This window comes from Mangifera indica, chromosome 6 (genome assembly GCF_011075055.1).
Source record: "Mangifera indica cultivar Alphonso chromosome 6, CATAS_Mindica_2.1, whole genome shotgun sequence".
NCBI classification, from domain to species: domain Eukaryota; kingdom Viridiplantae; phylum Streptophyta; class Magnoliopsida; order Sapindales; family Anacardiaceae; genus Mangifera; species Mangifera indica.
In genome coordinates this window covers 7,148,634-7,169,123 of record NC_058142.1, presented here as the reverse complement: position 1 = coordinate 7,169,123, position 20,490 = coordinate 7,148,634, and the positions used below count along the sequence as shown (strand labels likewise).

Below are 20,490 nucleotides of genomic sequence, written 5' to 3'. Positions count from 1 at the left end.
CTTTCGATTTAAATTTCGAAGAAAAGTGTTGCAAACAGACAAATTATGCCTTGTCAGCACTAATAAATAATTGCAAATTATTCCACATGTACGACAAAGATTTTCGTCGGTTACAGCTGGTGGTTTCGTCGTTTACATTAACTCTCAAGCACCTTTTTACAGTGGGTGTCATTGTTGAACTAATTTTCTTTGATAGTGTTAATTTGATTGGCTCCATTGGATACCTCTGCTTCCTAGTGGTGGGGACTACATTTCACTTGGTTATCATGACTCAGAAAATTAATTGATTATATACCTGAAGTATCTTGGGATAAATTCGATCTAATCTAAGGCTAGTTCAAACATGTTTGAATTGACACAATATTATTAAAGGACTGTCTATTTAGTTAAAGAGTAAATAATATCATTAATAAAATATAAAATATTATTAAATAAATAAATAAATAAATCTAAAATTAAACTATTGAATTAAAACTCTAATTTGAGATCAATTCATTTAAACAGAGCTAGCTCAAATCTACCACTAGAAATATCCTGAGGTAATCACTGAGTTTTTAATTATCATTTTGATGTCATTAAAATAAAGTATTAGTAAAGCTATTCTATTTGAAACTTTCTTACGACAATACAATTATTATATAAAGGGGTATTGTGTATCAAGTTGAATGAGAAAGGGAACATGACTTTCAGCTGGCAAATTAAAAATATATATTGTTATTTTTTGTTTACATTTTGAAGAGCAGTTGGCACGTGGACCGTGGATTGTGGATTGTGGATTATTACCTAACACGGAGCTCCATTTTCATAAAACTAGTATTCCAGTTTCTCCTCTTGTGAAAATTATTCAATATTGTTTACCATCTCTGAGTATGGCTGATGCAATTGTTAATCTTGCCTTGGAGCAGCTGCTTCAAATCACTACTCAAAAGATAGGGGAAGAGGTGAGGCTTGTTGGTAATGTCGAAAATGAAGTAGAAAAACTTCGGAGCAATCTTGAAGCCATTCAAGCTGTGCTACTGGATGCAGAGGAGAGGCAAATGAAGGGCGACAGAGCTGTGAGACGTTGGTTAGATAAGCTCAAAGACATATCCTACGACATGGAAGATGTGTTGGATGAGTGGAATACTGAAATCATGAGGTTGCAGTTTGAAGGAGAACTTGAACATGCTCCTGCTCCTAAGCAGAAGGTACCTTCCTTCTTCCCCTGTTCTTGCTTTGGTATCAAACAAGCTGTTTTACGCCGTGATATAGCACAAAAGATTAAAGAATTAAATGGAAAACTAGAAATTATTAACAAAGAAAAAGATACATTCAAGTTGGAGAAACTGAAGAGAATTGAAGGACCCGAACGAGTTTCAAGTACGTCTTTTGTTGATATGGCTGAAATATGTGGTCGAGAATCTGAGATGAATTCTTTAGTGAGTAAGTTGTTAGATGAGAGAAATGAAAAACAAAGAGACCTTCCTGTCATCTCACTTGTAGGGATGGGAGGAATTGGGAAAACAACTCTTGCTCAATTAGTTTATAATAATGACAAGATCATGAGCTATTTTGACACAAAAATATGGGTGTGTGTATCAGATCCTTTTAATGAGGTTAGGGTTGCCAAGGCAATCATCGAAGGACTGGAATGTCTTACCACTGATTTTGTTGAATTGGAATCTCTTTTGAAATGTATTTGTCAATCTATTATGGGAAAAAAATTTCTTCTCGTTTTAGATGATGTGTGGTCAGAAGATTACAACAAATGGAAATCATTTTATCACTGTCTAAAGAATGGTTCCTATGGTAGTAAAGTTTTGATTACAACAAGGAATGAAAGAGTTGCATCGATTATGGGGTCAGTTGCTCCTATCATAATGGAGCAATTAGCTCAGGAGGAATGTTGGTTGTTGTTTAGTCAATTAGCATTTTTTGGTAGATCTCTTGAGGAGTGTGAAAAATTAGAGAAAATTGGAAGAGAAATTGTTGCAAAGTGCAAGGGTTTGCCGCTTGCTGCAAAAACTATTGGCAATCTCTTGCGATTTAAGGGAACTAGAGATGAATGACAACAAATTTTAGATAGTGAAATTTGGAAATTAGAACAGATAGAGAAAGGTCTTTTATCACCTTTGATGTTGAGTTATAATGATTTGCCATCTGAGATAAGACAATGTTTTTCATATTGTGCTATCTTTCCAAAAGATCATAATATAGAGAAAGATCACTTGATCAAATTATGGATGACTCAAGGTTATCTTGGGTTTGACAATGATACAGAGATGGAAGTAATAGGCCAAGAGTATTTTGATCATTTAGCAGATCGATCATTCTTCCAAGAGTTTCAAAAAGACGGTTATGGGAATATCATAAGCTGCAAGATGCATGATATAGTTCATGACTTTGCTCAATTTCTCACTAAAAACGAATATTTTACTGTGGGAATCAAAAGGGGCAGTGAAGACCTAGTCGCAAACACTTCCAATGAGAAAGCCCGACATTCAATGTTAATGCTTCCCGTCGGGGCTACATTTCCTATCTCCATTTGTAGCATCAAAAGTTTACGGAGTCTTTTAATTGATTGTGAAGATTCTATGTATTCATTGCCTGATGATGTTCTACTAAATCTCTTTGGTGAATTGACATGTTTAAGGGCATTAGACATATGTCCAAGATTCAAACCATCGAATTTGATTACAGCGATTCCAAAAGAGGTAAAAAAATTGATACATTTGAAATATCTGAATTTGTCTTTTCAGAATGTGGAAAACCTTCCGGAAACTTTATGTGAGTTATACAATCTGCAAACTTTAGATATTTTTTGCTGTACAAAGCTTAAAGAACTGCCTCAAGGGATGGGAAAGTTGATAAACTTGCGGCATTTGATTAATGATGTTACTTATTCATTAAGTTACATGCCCAAGGGAATTGAGAAATTAACTTGTCTCCGAACATTGGATGAATTTATCGAAAATAGCAGCAGCAGTGATGGTGGTAAAGCATGTAGTACGCTTGCATGCTTGAAAGATTTGAAACATTTAGGAGGAAAGCTTTATATTAGAGGGCTAGGAAATGTGACCAATGTGAGTGAGGTTAAGAGAATGCAAATTCTCAGCAATAAAAAAAACCTCTTCTATTTACAGCTAAGATTCGATAAAGATGGAGAAGGAGAGAGGAAAAATGATGATGATGAGTTACTTCTTGAGGCTTTGCAACCGCATCCAAATTTGGAGAAATTATTTATACACGAATATAGAGGCAGCACTTTTTATTCTGATTGGATCATTTCATTAACCGGGCTGAGGCAATTGCATCTTTTCAAGTGCGAAAATTGTATGCATTTGTCTCCCTTGGGAAAATTGCCATCACTTGAATCACTAGAGATAAATGGTATGGGAGTGAAAAAGCTAGTTATGGGAATCGAAAGCGATGGTGCATTTTCATCATCTACATCAGCTATTCTCTTTCCCAAGTTGAAAGTTCTTGAATTCTGGCGTATTTCCGAATGGGAAGAGTGGGATTACGGGAATACAATCATGCCATGCCTTGCTTCTTTGTCTATCATTCTCTGTAAAAAATTACGTGCACTGCCTGATGGCCTTCTCCAGGGGGCGAAAAAGCTACAACATTTGGAGATTTTTGGATGTGATCTTTTGGAAAAACGTTACAGAAAGGGAACAGGAGAGGACTGGCAAAAGATCTCCCACATTCCCAACATCAAATTCAATTGTTCATATCTGCAAGGAGGCCCACTCCCACTGCATTGAGTTCTCAAATTGCTGCAATTACCAACCATCAATCCACAAAGGTAGCGTCTCCGCATCCTCTAATTTTAAAAGTAATGTTTATAATGTGGAATAAGCAGAAATTTCGGATCTTTTACCTGTCTTTGACAAATTTTAATTGTAGGAGATGTGCAGAAATATTGAGCATGATGGTGGTTGCAGTGTTATGCTAAAAGGAACAGAGGAGATAGTTATGTAAAAAGGAAGTTGGATTTCACTTGTGTTAATCTTAATTTGTATGAGTTGTGGTTTGATTTTCTTCATAAAGTTGTTTGTTTTTAGCGTGCTTGGACAACTTTTTTTGTCAATAATGTGCATGTAATATATGGTGTGTTTGATTGGAAATTAGGTGTAAAATATTAAATATATGTTATATGGTATGAGCTGAACATATTGCTATATCATTTCTAAATATATATATATATATATATGTGGTTTTAACTTTCATCTATCTCTCTCTCTGGTATTACTTAAGATTGTTATGTTTAGTATTATCCTCTAAGTTTATAAACTTGTGTTTGGATATTTTTTTTTGTTATAGTTTGTGGATTATCATTAATTGGTACTTAGAAAGTTGTAAAAATATACATACATACATACATACATACATACATACATACATACATATATATATATATCTTTTGTTAGAGGCAATATATTTACACATTTGCTATCACTCAAATATATATATTTATTTCATTGTGATGAAAATTTTTCTGATTACATGAAATAATAAATCTTTTACTCTCTCTTCGGCCTTCAGAAAAATCTAATCCAGATAACAAATTGGATTGAGCATCTGGATATTGAATTACTACAATTACTGAATTGTTTGAGTTTTCATCACCATAAAAAGTCGGCTAAATCAAACATTAAAGCATGCCATAACACTTTGACAGATAATATAAAGAACACAGAACCATTACAGGCTGACCAAATTTAGTAGTACTCAAAACACCTATATGCCATTCATGATGATTAAAATCTTTACATGTTGCTGCATCTATTTCCTGTAATTAGATGTTCAGCATCATTAAAATCTTTAAATATCTGAAATTTTTTCTTCAAAGGTAAACAGTTATGGGCTCTGTTTGCAGCTCTGACAGTTCCAAGGCAATCCTACCAGAGGCTTTAATCCTACCATAGGGAAATTTGTTTGCAGGGCTAAAATGCTAGAAACAAAATTTGGAGTCTTGCAAGGATTTAATCAGATGCCAGCAAATCCTAAACCGTGATGGTGGTAAAGCATGTAGTACTTGTTGAAGCTATGAAGCAGTGAAGTTGGCTGCTGAAAATTCTGCATTTTTTTGAAGATGGTTTTGCTGCAGAAAACTGAAGATGATATGGATTATTTTCTGCAGCCTTAAAATGGTGACAAACTTCCTTAACCATTTTGTAATGTTTTTAGTTAGAATACAACCAAACTAAATTGTATTTGTTATGTTAGGTGTACTTTGACTTAAAGTTTGGTTAGCTTGTAAGAATTTGTGTGGATAAGCTTAATTTAAGCTGCTTTTGTACAGGGGTTAGGAAAGCTATGTAAATATACATGTATGGCAAAGAAATGATATGTTTTTAGTCACAAAAACAGAAGAAAAAGCAGACTTCCGTTCCAGCTCTCTGTTTTGTCTTTTTTTTCTGCTTTTTCATTTTTCTTGCTTTTCTTTGCTTCCAGATCTCCATTAAAAAATCAACAATTGGTATTAGAGCCTTCAGTTCTTTGTAAAGACCTGTGCCAAGGAAGAAGTTTGAAGAAAAGGAGAAGAAACTGAGCACACAAACCATGGCCTCAAGCAGTTTTACAGGGGTATCTGCACCAGTTTTTTTCTGGTGAAAATTATGTAGCATGGGCAGTGAAGATGAAAGCCTACTTAAGAGCTTTTGATTTGTGGGATGTGGTTGAGATAGATAAGCAACCAAATCCACTGCCAGAAAACCCAACACTGAATCAAATCAAGCATCATTCTGAAGAAGTGACTAAGAGATACAAAGCTTTGTCTTGTATCCATTCTGCAGTTTCAGAGGTGATGTTTGCAAAGATCATGGCTTGTGAGACAACAAAGGAAGCATGGGATAAGTTGAGATTGGAATTCCATGGAAGTGACAAATCAAAGCAAATGCAAATTTTCAATTTAAAAAGGGAATTTGCTCTGCTTAGAATGAAAGATGGTGAATCAATTAAAGACTACATTGATAGGCTAATGAAAATTGTGAACCAGTTGACTCTTCTTGGAGAGGTGATTTCTGAAAATAAGGTTGTGGAGCAAGTATTGGTGAGTTTGCCAGAAAAATTTGAGGCAAAGATCTCATCTTTGGAAGATTCGAAAGACATAAGCACCATGACAATTTCAAAACTTTCAAACTCTTTACAAGCTATGGAATTGAGACAAACTTTCAGAGATGGAATCATAATATCTGAAGGAGCTTTTGTTGCAAACCAAACAACAAAAATACATGTTGGTTCCAGTTCAAATAAGCAGCAATTTGGCAAGAAAGGCAAAGAAAAGAAGGAGAGCTTTGATAGAAGACAAAAAGGGAAGAAAGGTAGATTTCCACCTTGCCAACATTGTAAAAAAACCAGCCATACAGAGAGGTACTGCTGGTATAGACCTTAAATACAATGTAGAGGGTGTAAAGAATTGGTCATATGGAGAAAGTTTGCAAGAACAAAGGTAAAACAAATCAGCAGCAAGCTCAAGTTGCTGAAAAGTTACAGGAGAAGGAAGAGCAACCTGAAGAGCAATTGTTTACAGCAGGCTGCTATGAAGCTCAAGTCCATTCTCAAACCTGGTTATTGGACAATGGATGCACCAACTATATGACTTCAGATGAAAGCCTTTTTGTCAATATGAAGAAGAGCAGAATCTCTAGAGTAAAAATTGGAAATGGAGATTTTTTGCAAGTGAAAGGAGTTGGTACAGTTTCTATCACTACATCATCAGGTACAAAAATGATTAATGATGTTTTGTTTGTGTCTGGTATAGCTTTTAACTTATTGAGTATTGGTCAAATGCTAGAGAAAAATTACTCCTTAAAATTTGACAATAAAAAATGTCATGTGTATGACTCAAAAGGAGTAGAATTAATGGTGGTAAATATGATGCATAGAAGTTTTTGCTTAGAGCTAAATGAGTTGAATGCTCAAGCACTTGTTAGTAGTGATCAAGAGTCAATTAAATGGCATAAAAGACTAGGCCACTTTCATGAAAAAGGGCTTAAACTTTTGTATGAAAAAGAGCTCACTGTTGAAGTGCCAAAGGTGGCAATGATGAAAGGAGTATGTGAAGCTTGTCAATTAGGCAAGCAAACAAGACTCTCATTCTCAAATAATGAAGCATGGAGGGCCAAGGAGAAGCTGCAGTTAGTACACACTGATGTGTGTGGCCTCATGACAGAAAATTCCTTAAATGGCAGTAGGTATTTTGTTCTTTTTATTGATGATCTTAGTAGAATGTGCTTGGTTTTCTTCATTAAGCTGAAATCTGAAGTTTCAGATGTGTTTCTGAATTTTAAGAGACTTGTAGAGAATGAAAGTGGATGCAAAATAAGAATGGTAAGGAGTGATAATGGAGGGGAATACACTAGTGAAAAATTCAGAAAAATTTGCATGGAAAATGGCATTAAACATCAACTCACAACTCCTTACAGCCCTCAGCAAAATAGGGTGAGTGAGAGGAAGAATAGGATTGTGATGGAAATGGCAAGATGTCTTTTGTTTGAAGCTAATTTGCTAAAAAGCTTTTGGGCAGAAGCTGTGAATACAACAGTGCATTTACTCAACAAATTACCAACAAAAGCCTTGAAGGAAATGACACCTTATGAGGCTTGGTTTGGTTCAAAGCCAAATATGAGTTATGTGAAGATATTTGGTTGTATTTGCTGGACTTATATACCAGAAATTAGGAGAGAAAAGTTGAGTAAGAAAGCTGAATTAGGCATCTTTGTTGGCTATAGTGACTTGTCAAAAGCTTATAGAGTTTATCATCCTTTAACTGGAAAAATTAGCATCCACAGAGATCTGAAATTTGATGAAGATTCAGTATGGAATTGGGAAGCCAATGAAGTTCAAGTGAAGGTGAAAAATGAGCCTAACTTGCAAAGTGAAAAGGTGGCAGAAGATAAGCTTCAGCAGTGATGATGAAGATAAAACACCCAAAATGAAATCACTTTCTGAAATTTATAGCAGGTGCAATACAGCCATATTAGAGCCTGCAACATTTGAAGAAGCATCAAGGTTTCCTAGTTGGAGGGCTGCAATGCAGGAGGAGATAAAGATGATTGAAAAAAATCAGACTTGGAAGCTTGTAGAGAGACCTCTTAATAAGCATATAATAGGTGTTAAATGGGTGTACAGAACAAAAATGAATGCTGATGGTTCTGTAAACAAACTAAAGGCAAGGCTTGTAGTGAAAGGGTATGCTCAAAAGGAAGGTGAAGACTACTCTGAAACCTTTGCTCCTGTTGCAAGGTTTGACACCATCAAACTCCTTATTGCATTAGCAGCATAAAAAGGTTGAAATCTCTACCAACTTGATGTTAAATCAGCATTCCTCAATGGTGAATTAAGTGAAGAAGTGTACATTGAGCAAGCTCCTGGATTTGTAAAAAAAGGTGAAGAAAATAAAGTGTGCCTACTTAGAAAGGCCTTGTATGGCCTAAAACAAGCTCCAAGAGCCTGGTATAGCAAGGTGAATGCATACTTGCTGAAGCTTGGCTTTGTAAAAAGCCTAAATGAGGCTACATTATATGTGAAATTTGTTGAAGAAAATGTGCTAATTGTATCCATTTATGTGGATGATCTTCTGGTCACAGGAAGCAATGAAGAATTGATTGCTTGGTTGAAATTGGAGATGCAGAATGCCTTCGAAATGACAGACTTGGGAAAGCTCAGCTTCTTTTTAGGAATTGAAGTAATTCAATCTGATATTGGGACCTTTATTGGTCAAGAAAAATATGCAAAGGAGATACTGAGAAGGTTTGGCATGGAAAATGCAAAAGGAGTTGACAATCCTTTAGTGCTAAATCAGAAGCTGGAAAAGAATGATGGATTTCTGGAGGTTGAACCATTTGTTTATAGAAGCTTGGTAGGTTGTTTGCTTTATCTAACAGCAACTAGACCAGATATAATGTATGCCACAAGTTTGCTTTCCAGGTTTATGCAAAAGCCAAGCCAACAACACTTCAAAACAGCCAAAAGGGTACTTAGATATGTCAAAAATACAGCAGATCTTGGAATTTTTTATAACAGAAAATTGGAGCTGAATTTATGTGGCTATGTTGATAGTGATTGGGGTGGTTCAATTGATGACTTTAAAAGCACTTCTGGTTACATATTTTCTCTTGGATCAAGTGTTATATGCTGGAACTCTAAAAAGCAAAGTGTGGTAGCTCAGAGTACAGTAGAAGCTGAATACATAGCTGCTGCTTCAGCTGTAAATCAAACCATTTGGCTGAGAAAAATTTTAGATGATTTGCATGAAAAGCAAGTGAATGCTACACCTATTTATTGTGATAACAAAGCTGCAGTAGCCATAACAAAAAATCCTGTTTTCCATGGTAAAACAAAGCATATCAAGATCAAGTATCATGCCATTAGACAAGCAGAAGAAGAATCTGAAGTGAGGCTAATTCACTGCAGCTCAGATGAGCAATTAGCTGACATTTTGACCAAGGCATTAAACACCAAAAGGTTTGTTCAAATGAAAAAGAAGTTGGGAATGATAAGCAAGTTTGTCAAGGAGGAGTGTTGAAGCTATGAAGCAGTGAAGTTGGCTGCTGAAAATTCTGCATTTTTTTGAAGATGGTTCTGCTGCAGAAAACTGAAGATGATATGGATTATTTTTGCAGCCTTAAAATGGTGACAAACTTCCTTAACCATTTTGTAATGTTTTTAGTTAGAATACAACCAAACTAAATTGTATTTGTTATGTTAGGTGTACTTTGACTTAAAGTTTGGTTAGCTTGTAAGAATTTGTGTGGATAAGCTTAATTTAAGCTGCTTTTGTACAGGGGTTAGGAAAGCTATGTAAATATACATGTATGGCAAAGAAATGATATGTTTTTAGTCATAAAAACAGAAGAAAAAGCAGACTTCCGTTCCAGCTCTCTGTTTTGTCTTTTTTTTCTGCTTTTTCATTTTTCTTGCTTTTCTTTGCTTCCAGATCTCCATTAAAAAATCAACAGTACTCTTGCATGCTTGAAAGATCTGAAACATTTAAAAGGAAGGCTTGAAATTAGAGGGCTAGGATATGTGACCAATGTGAGTGAGGTTAAGAGAATGTAAATTCTCAGCAATAAGAAAAACCTCTTCTATTTAAAGCTGAGATTCGATAAAGATGGAGAAGGAGAGAGGAAAAATGATGATGATGAGTGATTTCTTGAGGCTTTGCTACCGCACCCAAATTTGGAGAAACTAGATATATTCAATTACAGAGGCCGTACTTTTCTTTCCGACTGGATCATGTCGCTAACCGGGCTGAGGGAATTGAGTCTTGACAGCTGCAGAAATTGTAAGCATTTGTCTTCCTTGGGAAAATTGCCATCACTTGAATCACTATGGATAGTGTGAAAAAAATAGTTACAGGAATGGAAAGCGATGGTGCATTTTCATCATCTACATCAGTTATTCTCTTTCCCAAGTTGAAAGTTCTTCAATCCTTTTGGATTTTCGAATGGGAAGAGTGGGATTACGGGAATACAATCTTGCCATGTCTTGCTTCTTTGTCAATCAATCTCTGTGGAAAATTACGTGCACTGCTCGATGGCCTTCTCCAGGGGGCGAAAAACTACAACATTTGTGGATTTATGGAAGTTATCTCTTGGAAAAACGTTACATAAAGGGAACAAGAGAGGACTGGAAAAAGATCTCCCACATTCCCAACATCATATTCAATCATTCATATCTGCAACGAGGCCCAATTCCACTCCGTTGAGTTCTCAAATGGCTGCAAGTACCAACCATCAATCCGCAAAGGTAACTTCTACACATCCTCTAATATTAAAAGTCATGTTAATAGTCTGGAATGAGTAGAAATTTAGGATCCGTTCACCTGTCTTTGACAAAGTATAATTGCTGGATATGTGCAGAAATATTGAGCATGATGTTGAAGTTAGTAATTTATGGTGGTTGCAGTGTTTTGCTGAAGGGAACAGAAGAGATAGTCCACCACATGAGCAAAAAGGAAGTTGGATTTCACTTGTGTGACTGTTTGTATGAGTTTTGGCTTGATTTTCTTTGTTAAGTTGTTTGTTTTTACCGTGCTTGGACATTTTCCTTTGTCAATAATTTAATCTGAATAAGTGGTGCGAAATTTTTCTTCAGCTACCATTATACATTTCTTCAAATCAGACTTGAAATACTTTCAACCCCTAATGCCTGTACATTGTAAATGTATTCCCTTTGATGTACCATGAATTTCTTTGAGAATATTCAGTCGGGTTCTTGGAAGCAAATATTCAGTATTTCAGTTATATAATTATTGTTAGTGCAATATTATGTATACACACTTTTGATGTACAAATGTATTGATACATAAATGTGTCATTGTATGATTAGTTGTTACTTTATTATTAATTTAAAATCATCTAATTACATTATGACACACTCGTGTATATATTAGTGTACAAAAAATGTATACACATAATTTTATTGTTATTGTTAGGGTTCAAAATATTGAGAAATATATCATTAAATAAATATATATATATTATCTCCGAGAAACATTATTAGTATGGCCAAATGACAGTTATTTTGATAAAGCAATAATTTCACATCTTTTAAGTTTGAAAAGTTCATTTATTGTGTGTAATTTTAATGTTTTGATATGGTCATCTTTAAATTATTTTTCAAGTTTCGTCTGTTGAACTGAGTCATTGGTTGTGTTAAGGTTTCGTTAGAATCTACTGTAATGCAAGCATAGGTATGGGGTTTATGTGATGAAAGATATTATTCCGCTATTAAGTTTGAATTAAATTAATGATATGATTTGATTTTATCAAATTCCTAAATTATGAAATTCGATTGATTCAATAAATTATCATCTAATTTCTAATTTAAGGGATTTGATTTTTTGTCTAGTTTGTAAATTATTAAATTTGATTAATTTAGGATATTATTATATAATTCCTAATTGAAGGGATTTGATTTTATCAAAATTTTAAATTATGAGATTTGATTGATTTAGGATATTACTCTAATTGTAATTATTTTTTATATATCAATGAAAAAGATAGAGAGCATGATTACTTTGTAAATTATATAAGGTTTTCAAAACCGGACCGGGATAAAAATCGTTTTAAGTACTGGTTTCGGTCGGACCGTTTGAACCGATCGATTGGACCGGAATTACAATTTAGTCATAAAATTTGCATGTGTACGTTGTTGCTTTACTTATTGCTTCCCATATAAATACTCTTTAATTTTTATATGTTACAAATTAGTCAAAACCGGACCGGGATAAAAACCATTTTAAGTACGTTGTTGTTTCAATTCAATTTTTATCACTTTATATTGCTTTAGTTCCCTCACTGTACAAACACAAACTCATAACATGTAGTATTATTTAAAACTTTTAATTTGAAACTTTCAAAAGTTTTTACAGCCTTAAGCAATTGATCAACCAAAGAGTTTACAAGGCCTTACAAAACACCAGCTTCCCGTCGTTGCCTAAGAAGTCGCCGGTCACAACAGCAACGGAAACTTGCCGTCGTCAGCCACCGTCTGAGTCTGGGAAGTCGCCGTGAAACTTGCAAATATAGTCGTGAAACTGCTGCCTTGTGAGCCTGCAAACCAACACCCCTCGGTGGCAGCGTCGTCGTCTGCAGTCGTATTTAAACCGTTGTCAGCAAGGAACAGGAAATTCGTCGAAGAAATTCGTCGGCTACAACAATTGAGGACTGCGTCTACGTGCACTGCAAGGAAGAGGAAAAAAGAAAAACAGTGTTTTATATGTAGCCTTGAACCGGGATCTGTATGGACTGGGTTGGATCGTGGTTCAGTTGAGAACAGGAGGTTCAACCGCGGTCCAATCCGATTTCTATTCCAAAACGGTTTTGCCTTCAACAGAACTCGGCTACAGTGCCAGTTCACGGACCAACCGGTTCGACCGGCCGGTCCGGTTTTTAAATCCTTGAAATTATGCATATTGCTTACCATTTGATACTCAGGCAATTATTCACTATTTTGCTAGAAAATATTCTTTTGAGTTTTTTAATAACTTTGCATGTGATGCTTGCTAAATTGGTAATTAATTGAGCAATATACAGTGTATTTGATTGGTAGTTTGTTGTAAAAATAGATGTTATATACTATAATCATCATGTATACTTTTAAGTATACAATTCAGTTAACATATGATGTATCATCATATAACTGAATGATTTTGAATTAATGATAAAATATCTTATGGTTGTTTTGTTTTGTGAGGGGTTATAAAGAGAAGTTTGTAACTTTATTTGTAATTGTCCTATTTGTTAGCAATTCAAGCCTGTAAACATCGCTACTCCATGTTTGTTGCAATCACTACTTGTTACAAGTGATATATTTATTATATTACAATAGATTTTATTGAAGGGTTACCCAAGACGTAAGGTCGAATAGTGATTTTTATAATTGTCGATAGACTTAATAAGTATGCACATTTCTTGGGGTTAGTACATCCATTCTTTGTCCACAATGTTGTGCAATTATTCCTTGATAATATTTTCAAACTTCATGGTTTGCCTACTACTATTTAGAGTGATTGAGAAACCATATTTGTTAGCAAGTTTTGGAAGGAATTATTTCAATTACAAAGGGTTAAAATCCAACTTTCAACTGTCTATCATCCTTAAATTGATGGACAGATATGACTGGGTAACTCTCTTATATGTGGCTTCACTGGCTACCATTGGCAGAATATTGATATAATACCTCCTATCACTCCACCATTCATATGTGTTCATTTGAAGCTTTATGTGCCCCTCCTCTCCACATTTCTTATTTCCCCAAGGATTGTAAAGTTGAGGTTGTTAGTCTATTATTGAGAGATAGAAAAACTACAGTACAATTGTTAAAACATCATTTGGAGAAGGCCCAGCATCGTATGAAATAATTAGCTAACAAAAAGAGATCTGATCAACAATTTTCTCTTGGTGATTTTGCTTACATCAAGCGACAACCCTATAGACAGACCAGTATGCATATTGGGAATCAAAGATTGCAGCCTAAATACTTTGGTCCTTTCAGGTGATAGATGTGATTGGGAAAGTTGCTTGTAAACTTTCACTAACAGATGATGCTCAAATGCATAATGTCTTTCATGTCTCACAACTTAAACCTGCTTATGCCAAGGTATCTAGTTCTTCCAGTATACCACAAATGTCAACCATTGCTGTCTTGTCCCTCCATCGAATCTGGATCGTAGAATGGTTACGTGTCATAACATGGAGCTTCATTTTCCAGAATTCTTTATTGTCATTTACTTTCATGACATCTTATTTTTAAAGTCCTGATGAAGACTCACAAATAGAACATTCTAGGCAAGTTCTAAAAGTCTCAAGGAAAAATGAACTGTACATTAACTTGAAAAGGACAGTGTCCTTAAAAAAAAAAGGTTTGGTTTTTCTTTGATTTGTAGGCTTCGTAAAAAAAATGTTAAAACATTTCAGTTTAGCAATATCGTACCACCAATTAAAGCTTGAAATTAATTTTATAACTTGCCTCGTGTATAGGAACTGTCGCTCCAGAGGATGCTTCTGTTAGTGTCTTGCAGGGCCTGGTATCACCTGAATATACAATCTTCCACCCGGGTATCATTTTCCCCACATTATTGATTCTTTCTGCAGCCTTCAAGACATACCAAATGCCTCTTGACAGTGCACAACAGGAACACTAACCAAGGTCTCCAACCCTGCCTTGTTCAGCACTTCCTTTAGGCTCTTTAACAGTGGAAAAGCAGTTGAGATATCGGATAGATTTGACTCAGTAAGGAGCACATTATTAGTACTTCCCTGTGCCAAGGGATCCTTATTCAATTCCCTATTGTGCTCAAAATCAATCCAGGAAGATTCTGTTGTGTATCTACAGTTAAAGAACTGCAAATCTAATTCTTCAAATGTTTGATGTGCATCCAGGACAGCCTTAAGTTTTGATGGGCCTACAACGAGCAATGGTTCATGAGACACACTTTTCAATAAGTCGTGTCGCAGAGAATGTATTCTTTGCCAAACCAGGCCGGTGGTCAGCAGGAATATGAGAAATACAAATGCCCCATAGGTTCCTCAGAGCGCAGTCAGCACCCTCTACACCGTATCTGCACTCAAGAAGACAACCCACAGGCCACAACAATAAACTTAGTCAGTTTGAAAGAAAAACATAATCTGAAAATGATGGAAAACATTATAGCAAAAGTAACATGTGGGAAAGGATATATTCTTCCTTGTGGGCAAGGAAGTTTGAGTAGGGGATATTGTTGCATAGTGGCAATAAAAGTTGTTTTTGTAATTTTGGTTTTAATATTTTTGCATCTTTACTCTAAGGAAAGGATATGTTCTGGACATTAGGATTAAGGCAGGAATTGAATAATGAATAAGCAAGAATTCCTCTTTCTCTAAACAATCTTCCTTCTTCTCACTTCCCTGTTCTTCTGTTCTTCTATTATTTTCTGGTTTGTTCATCAGAAAGGTGTTTCAAAGCGTTTGAGATTTTTTTTTTTTCTGGGTATGGCTGATGCAATTATTAATCTTGCCTTGGAGCAGCTGGTTAAAATCACTGCTCAAAAGATAGTGGAAGAGGTGAGGCTAGTAGGTAATGTCAAAAAGGAAGTGAAAAAACTTCAGAGCAATCTTGAAGCCATTCAAGCTGTGCTACTTGATGCAGAGGAGAGGCAAGTGAAGGACGACAAAGCTGTGAGACGTTGGTTAGATCAGCTCAAAGACACATCCTACGACATGGAAGATGTGCTGGATGAGTGGAATACTGAAATCAAGAAGTTGCAGGTTGAAGGAGATCTTGAAGATGCTCCTGCTCCTAAGCAGAAGGTACGTTCCTTCTTTTTCTGTCCATGCTTTGGTATCAAACAAGTTGTTTTACGCCGTGATATAGCACAAAAGATAAAAGAATTAAATGGAAATCTAGATAGTATTGTTGAAGAGAAAGATAAATTCAAATTCAAAAAAATGAAGAGTATTGAAATGCCCAAGCGAGTTCCAAGTACATCCTTTGTTGATATGACTAAAACATATGGTCAAGAAGATGAGAAGAATTTTTTAGTAAGTTGTTAGATGAGAGAAATGAAGAACAAAAAAGCCTTCATGTCATCTCACTTGTTGGGATGGGAGGAATTGGAAAAACAACTCTCGCTCAACTAGCTTACAATAATGATAACGTCATAAGTAATTTTGACACAAGAATATGGGTATGTGTATCAGATCATTTCGATGAGTTTAGGATTGCCAAAGCAATCATCGAAGAACTGAAATGTCCTACCAATAATTTAATTGAATTACAATCTCTTTTGCGATGTATTCATGAATCTATTAAGGGTAAGAAATTTCTTCTCGTTTTAGATGATGTGTGATTAGAAGATTACAACAAATAGGAACCATTTTATAATTGTCTAACGAATGGTTCTCATGGTAGTAAGGTTTTGATTACAACAAGGAAGGATACAGTTGCATCTATTATGGGCTCAGTTAATCTTGTCATTTTGAAGGAATTATCTGAGGGGGAATGTTGGTTGTTATTTAAACAATTCGCATTTTTTGGTAGGCCTCCTAAGGAGTGTGAAAAATTAGAGGAAATCGGAAGAAAAATTGTTGCAAAGTGCAAAAGCTTGCCGCTTGCTGCAAAAACTATTGGCAGTCTCCTACAATTAAAAAGAACTAGAGATGAATGGCAACGAATTTTAGATAGTGAAATTTGGAAATTGGAACAGATTGAGAAAGGTCTTTTATCACCTTTGATGTTGAGTTATAATGATTTGCCATCTGGGATAAGACAATGTTTTTCATATTGTGCTATCTTTTCAAAAGATCACAATCTAAAGAAAGATCACTTGATCAAATTATGGATGACTCAAGGTTATCTTGGGTTTGACAATGATACAGAGATGGAAATAATAGGCTAAGAGTATTTTGATCATTTAGCATCTCGATCATTCTTCCAAGAGTTTCAAAAAGACGATGATGAGAATATCATATACTGCAAGATGCATGATATAGTTCATGACTTTGCTCAATTTCTCACTAAGAACGAATGTTTTACTGTGGGAATCAAAAGGGGTAGTGAAGATCTACTCATAAACACTTCCAATGAGAAAGCCCGACATTCTATGTTAACGCTTCACGTCGGGGCTACATTTCCCATCTCCATTTCTAGCATCAAAAGTTTGCGGAGTCTTTTAATTGATTGTAAAGATTCTATGTATTCGCTGCCTGATGATGTTCTACCAATTCTCTTTGGTGAATTGACAAGTTTAAGAGCATTAGACATTAGTGTAAATTTCACAGGAGGGAACTTGATTACAACGATTCCGAAAGAAGTAAAAAAACTGATACATTTGAAATATCTGAATTTGTCTGGTCAGTATGTGGAAGAACTTCCGGAAACTTTATGTGAGTTATACAATCTCCAAACTTTAGATATTTCTTGGTGTACGCAGCTTAAAGAACTGCCTCAAGGGATGGGGAAGTTGATAAACTTGCGGCATTTGATTAATCTTAGAACAAGATCATTAAGTTACATGCCCAAGGGAATTGAGAAATTAACTTGTCTCCGAACATTGAGTGAATTCTTCATAAAAAGCAGCAGCAGTGATGGCAGTAAAGCATGTAGTACTCTTGCATGCTTGAAAGATTTGAAACATTTAGGAGGAGAGCTTGAAATTAGAGGGCTAGGAAATGTGACCAATGCGAGTGAGGTTAAGAGAATGCAAATTCTCAGCAATAAGAAAAACCTCTTCTATTTAATCCTTAGTTTCAACAAAGATGGAGAAGAAGAGAGGAAAAATGATGATGATGAGTTACTTCTTGAGGCTTTGCAACCGCATCCAAATTTAGAGAAATTATATATAGAATGCTACAGGGGCAGCACTTTTTATTCTGATTGGATCATGTTATTAAACGGGCTGAGGGAATTGCGTCTTTTCTTCTGCCCAAATTGTATGTATTTGTCTCCCTTGGGAAAATTGCAATCACTTGAATCTCTACATATATTTGGAATGAGTGTGAAAAAACTAGTTACGGGAATCGAAAGCGATGGTGCATTTTCATCATCTACATCAGTTATTCTTTTTCCCAAGTTGAAAGTTCTTAAATTCTGGGATAATGAAGAATGGGAAGAGTGGGATTATGGGAATACAATCTTGCCATGCCTTGCTTCTTTGTTATTCTATCGTTGTCCAAAATTACGTGCACTGCCAGATGGCCTTCTTCAGGGGGCGAAAATTCTACAACATTTGAAGATTTATGACAGTGATCTTTTGGAAGAACGTCACAGAAAGGGAACAGGAGAGGACTGGCAAAAGATCTCCCACATTCCCAACATCGAATTCACTTATTCATATCTGCAAGGAGGCCCACTCCCACTCCGTTGAGTTCTCAAATGGTTGCAATTACCAACCATCGATCCACAAAGGTAACTTCTCCGCATCCTCTAATATTTATATGTAATGTTAATAGTGTAGAATGAGCAGAAATTTCGGATCTTTTACCTGTCTTTGACAAATTTTAATTGTAGGAGATGTGCAGAAATATTGAGCATGATGGTGGTTGCAGTGTTATGCTGAAAGGAACAGAGGAGATAGTTATGTAAAAAGGAAGTTGGATTTCACTTGTGTTACTCTTTATTTGTATGAGTTGTGATTTGATTTTCTTCATAAAGTTGTTTGTTTTTAGCGTGCTTGGAGAACTTTCTTTGTCAATAATGTGCATGTAATATATGGTGTGTTTGATTGGAAATTAGGTGTAAAATATTAAGTATATGTTATATGGTATGAGCTGAACATATTGGTATATCATTTCTAAATATATATGTATATATCTTTTGTTAGAGGCAATAAATTTACGCATTTGCTATCACTCAAATATATATATTTATTTCATTGTGATGAAAATTTTGCTGATTATATGAAATAATAAATCTTTTACTCTCTCTTCGGCCTTCAGAAAAATCTAATCCAAGTAACTGGATAAATCAGATTGAGCATCTGGATGTTGAATTACTACAATTACTGAATTGTTTGAGCTTTCATCACCATAAGAAGTCGGCTACATCAAACATTAAAGCATGCAATAACATTTTGACAGCTAATATAAAGAACACAAAACCATTACAGGCTGACCAAATTTAGTAGTACTCACAACGCCTATATGCCATTCATGATGATTAAAATCTTTACATGTTGCCGCATCTATTTCCTGTAACTAGATGTTCAGCATCATTAAAATCTTTAAATATCTGAAATTTTTTCTTCAAAGGTATACAGTTATGGGCTCTGTTTGCAGCTCTGACAGTTCCAAGGCAATCCTACCAGAGGCTTTAATCCTACCATAGGGAAATTTGTTTGCAGGGCTAAAATGCTAGAAACAAAATTTGGTAGTGTTGCAAGGATTTAATCAGATGCTAGCAAATCCTAAACCCCCATGAAAGTGAAAAGAAGTGAACAAAGGACTAAAAATAATCACACAAAAACACAAAATTTATAGTAGTTAATTCTCTCGTGAGAGCTATTTCCACTTTACCGCTACAGAATTTCACTGTCAAGAAGAAAAATGACAAGAAACTCTCGCAAGTCTTACAAATTGGCTCTCTCAGAGCCTCTAATTAGTAACTCTCACTCTCTAATTGTGGCCTTGCCTTTCTATTGTAATTCATTCTCTAACTCCGGGTACTATTCCTAATAAGACTGATAACTCATATCCTAATAAGACTGTTCTTATAATTTTTAAAACAAATTAGATTCCTATTCTTGTATCTTAAACAAGAATTCTGCATAGAAGCAAAGCCAGTAATTTTCTGAAGAGTCATCCAAGTTAAGGTATATCTGAAATTAAAAAAATTATCCATCACAAAATTCAAGCTCAATATAATGAAGTCAAACATATGACTTTAAATTAAGGTGAAACTTGAGGCATTTTCATACCACAGTTTCAGCCATGACTACTATCTGCATAGCCCCCTGAAATTTCCCGCACAAATCCAAAGACAACAAGCACATCAAGTTCAACAATCTCAAAACTTTTTCTTGCCTTTCTAGCATTTGAGACTGGCTTATTCAGATATCATTAAAGTAGATAGAGTTGACAAATTCAAATGTGAACACATGCTTGAACATGATGTATTTTGTATATACAGCATCATGCATTGCCTGAATATCTTCGTCCTCTAGAAAAGCACTCCTGTTACGTACACACCAAAGCACATCCACAGAGAGCAAATTTGAAGATGAAAACAAGAATACGTGCAACAGTGACGCTCTAAGACTTTAACAGCGGTTTTTCAAGAATATGATTTTGTCTTCCTCTCGGTTGAAGATGGCCGGAGAGAGAAGGGAGAGTGATCGGAGGGAAAGATAAAGCAGGAGGGAGGACGGCTGATGGCCTAAAACATTGAATTGACGCCAGAGAGAAAAGAAACAAACTCTATAAGGTATTTGTCAATTTTCAAATTTTAGGTAGAGAAGAAAATTGTAAATTTATTAAATTTGGAAAAAAAATGTGACAAAAAGTTAATTTAAAAAAATTTATT

General features: G+C 35.2%; 3 protein-coding genes across 7 annotated transcripts; all 3 read left to right on the top strand.

Annotated features, from left to right (window-relative positions):
- Nucleotides 1–680: 680 nt before the first annotated feature.
- LOC123218424 (putative disease resistance protein RGA3) lies at nucleotides 681–18,755 on the top strand. Of its 5 annotated transcripts, none has more exons than XM_044639885.1 (2): nucleotides 681–3,787; nucleotides 18,492–18,755. In XM_044639885.1, exon 1 carries the CDS (start codon nucleotides 2,115–2,117, stop codon nucleotides 3,744–3,746), a length of 1,632 nt encoding a protein of 543 aa, XP_044495820.1. In that variant the 5' UTR covers nucleotides 681–2,114; the 3' UTR covers nucleotides 3,747–3,787; nucleotides 18,492–18,755. The 5 variants fall into 5 exon arrangements, with proteins under 5 accessions (XP_044495820.1, XP_044495818.1, XP_044495819.1 ...); XM_044639883.1 differs by lacking the exon at nucleotides 18,492–18,755 and adding an exon at nucleotides 3,900–5,379; XM_044639884.1 differs by lacking the exon at nucleotides 18,492–18,755 and adding an exon at nucleotides 3,892–5,379.
- On the top strand, nucleotides 5,624–6,379 carry LOC123218984. The gene has a single exon (XM_044640641.1). The coding sequence runs from the start codon at nucleotides 5,624–5,626 to the stop codon at nucleotides 6,377–6,379; it is 756 nt and encodes a 251-aa protein (XP_044496576.1).
- LOC123218982 (putative disease resistance protein RGA3) lies at nucleotides 15,465–18,755 on the top strand. Its single transcript, XM_044640638.1, has 2 exons — nucleotides 15,465–15,782; nucleotides 18,481–18,755. The coding sequence occupies exons 1-2, from the start codon at nucleotides 15,465–15,467 to the stop codon at nucleotides 18,553–18,555; spliced, it is 393 nt and encodes a 130-aa protein (XP_044496573.1). The 3' UTR covers nucleotides 18,556–18,755.
- Nucleotides 18,756–20,490: the final 1,735 nt, after the last annotated feature.

Excerpts from the sequence above, each read along its gene's own strand:
- LOC123218424 (XM_044639885.1), top strand. The coding sequence starts at position 2,115 with ATGTTGAGTTATAATGATTTGCCATCTGAGATAAGACAATGTTTTTCA.
- LOC123218984 (XM_044640641.1), top strand. The coding sequence starts at position 5,624 with ATGAAAGCCTACTTAAGAGCTTTTGATTTGTGGGATGTGGTTGAGATA.
- LOC123218982 (XM_044640638.1), top strand. The coding sequence starts at position 15,465 with ATGGCTGATGCAATTATTAATCTTGCCTTGGAGCAGCTGGTTAAAATC. Across the intron at positions 15,783-18,480 it reads CTCCTGCTCCTAAGCAGAAG|GAGATGTGCAGAAATATTGA; the intron begins GTACGTTCCTTC and ends TTTTAATTGTAG.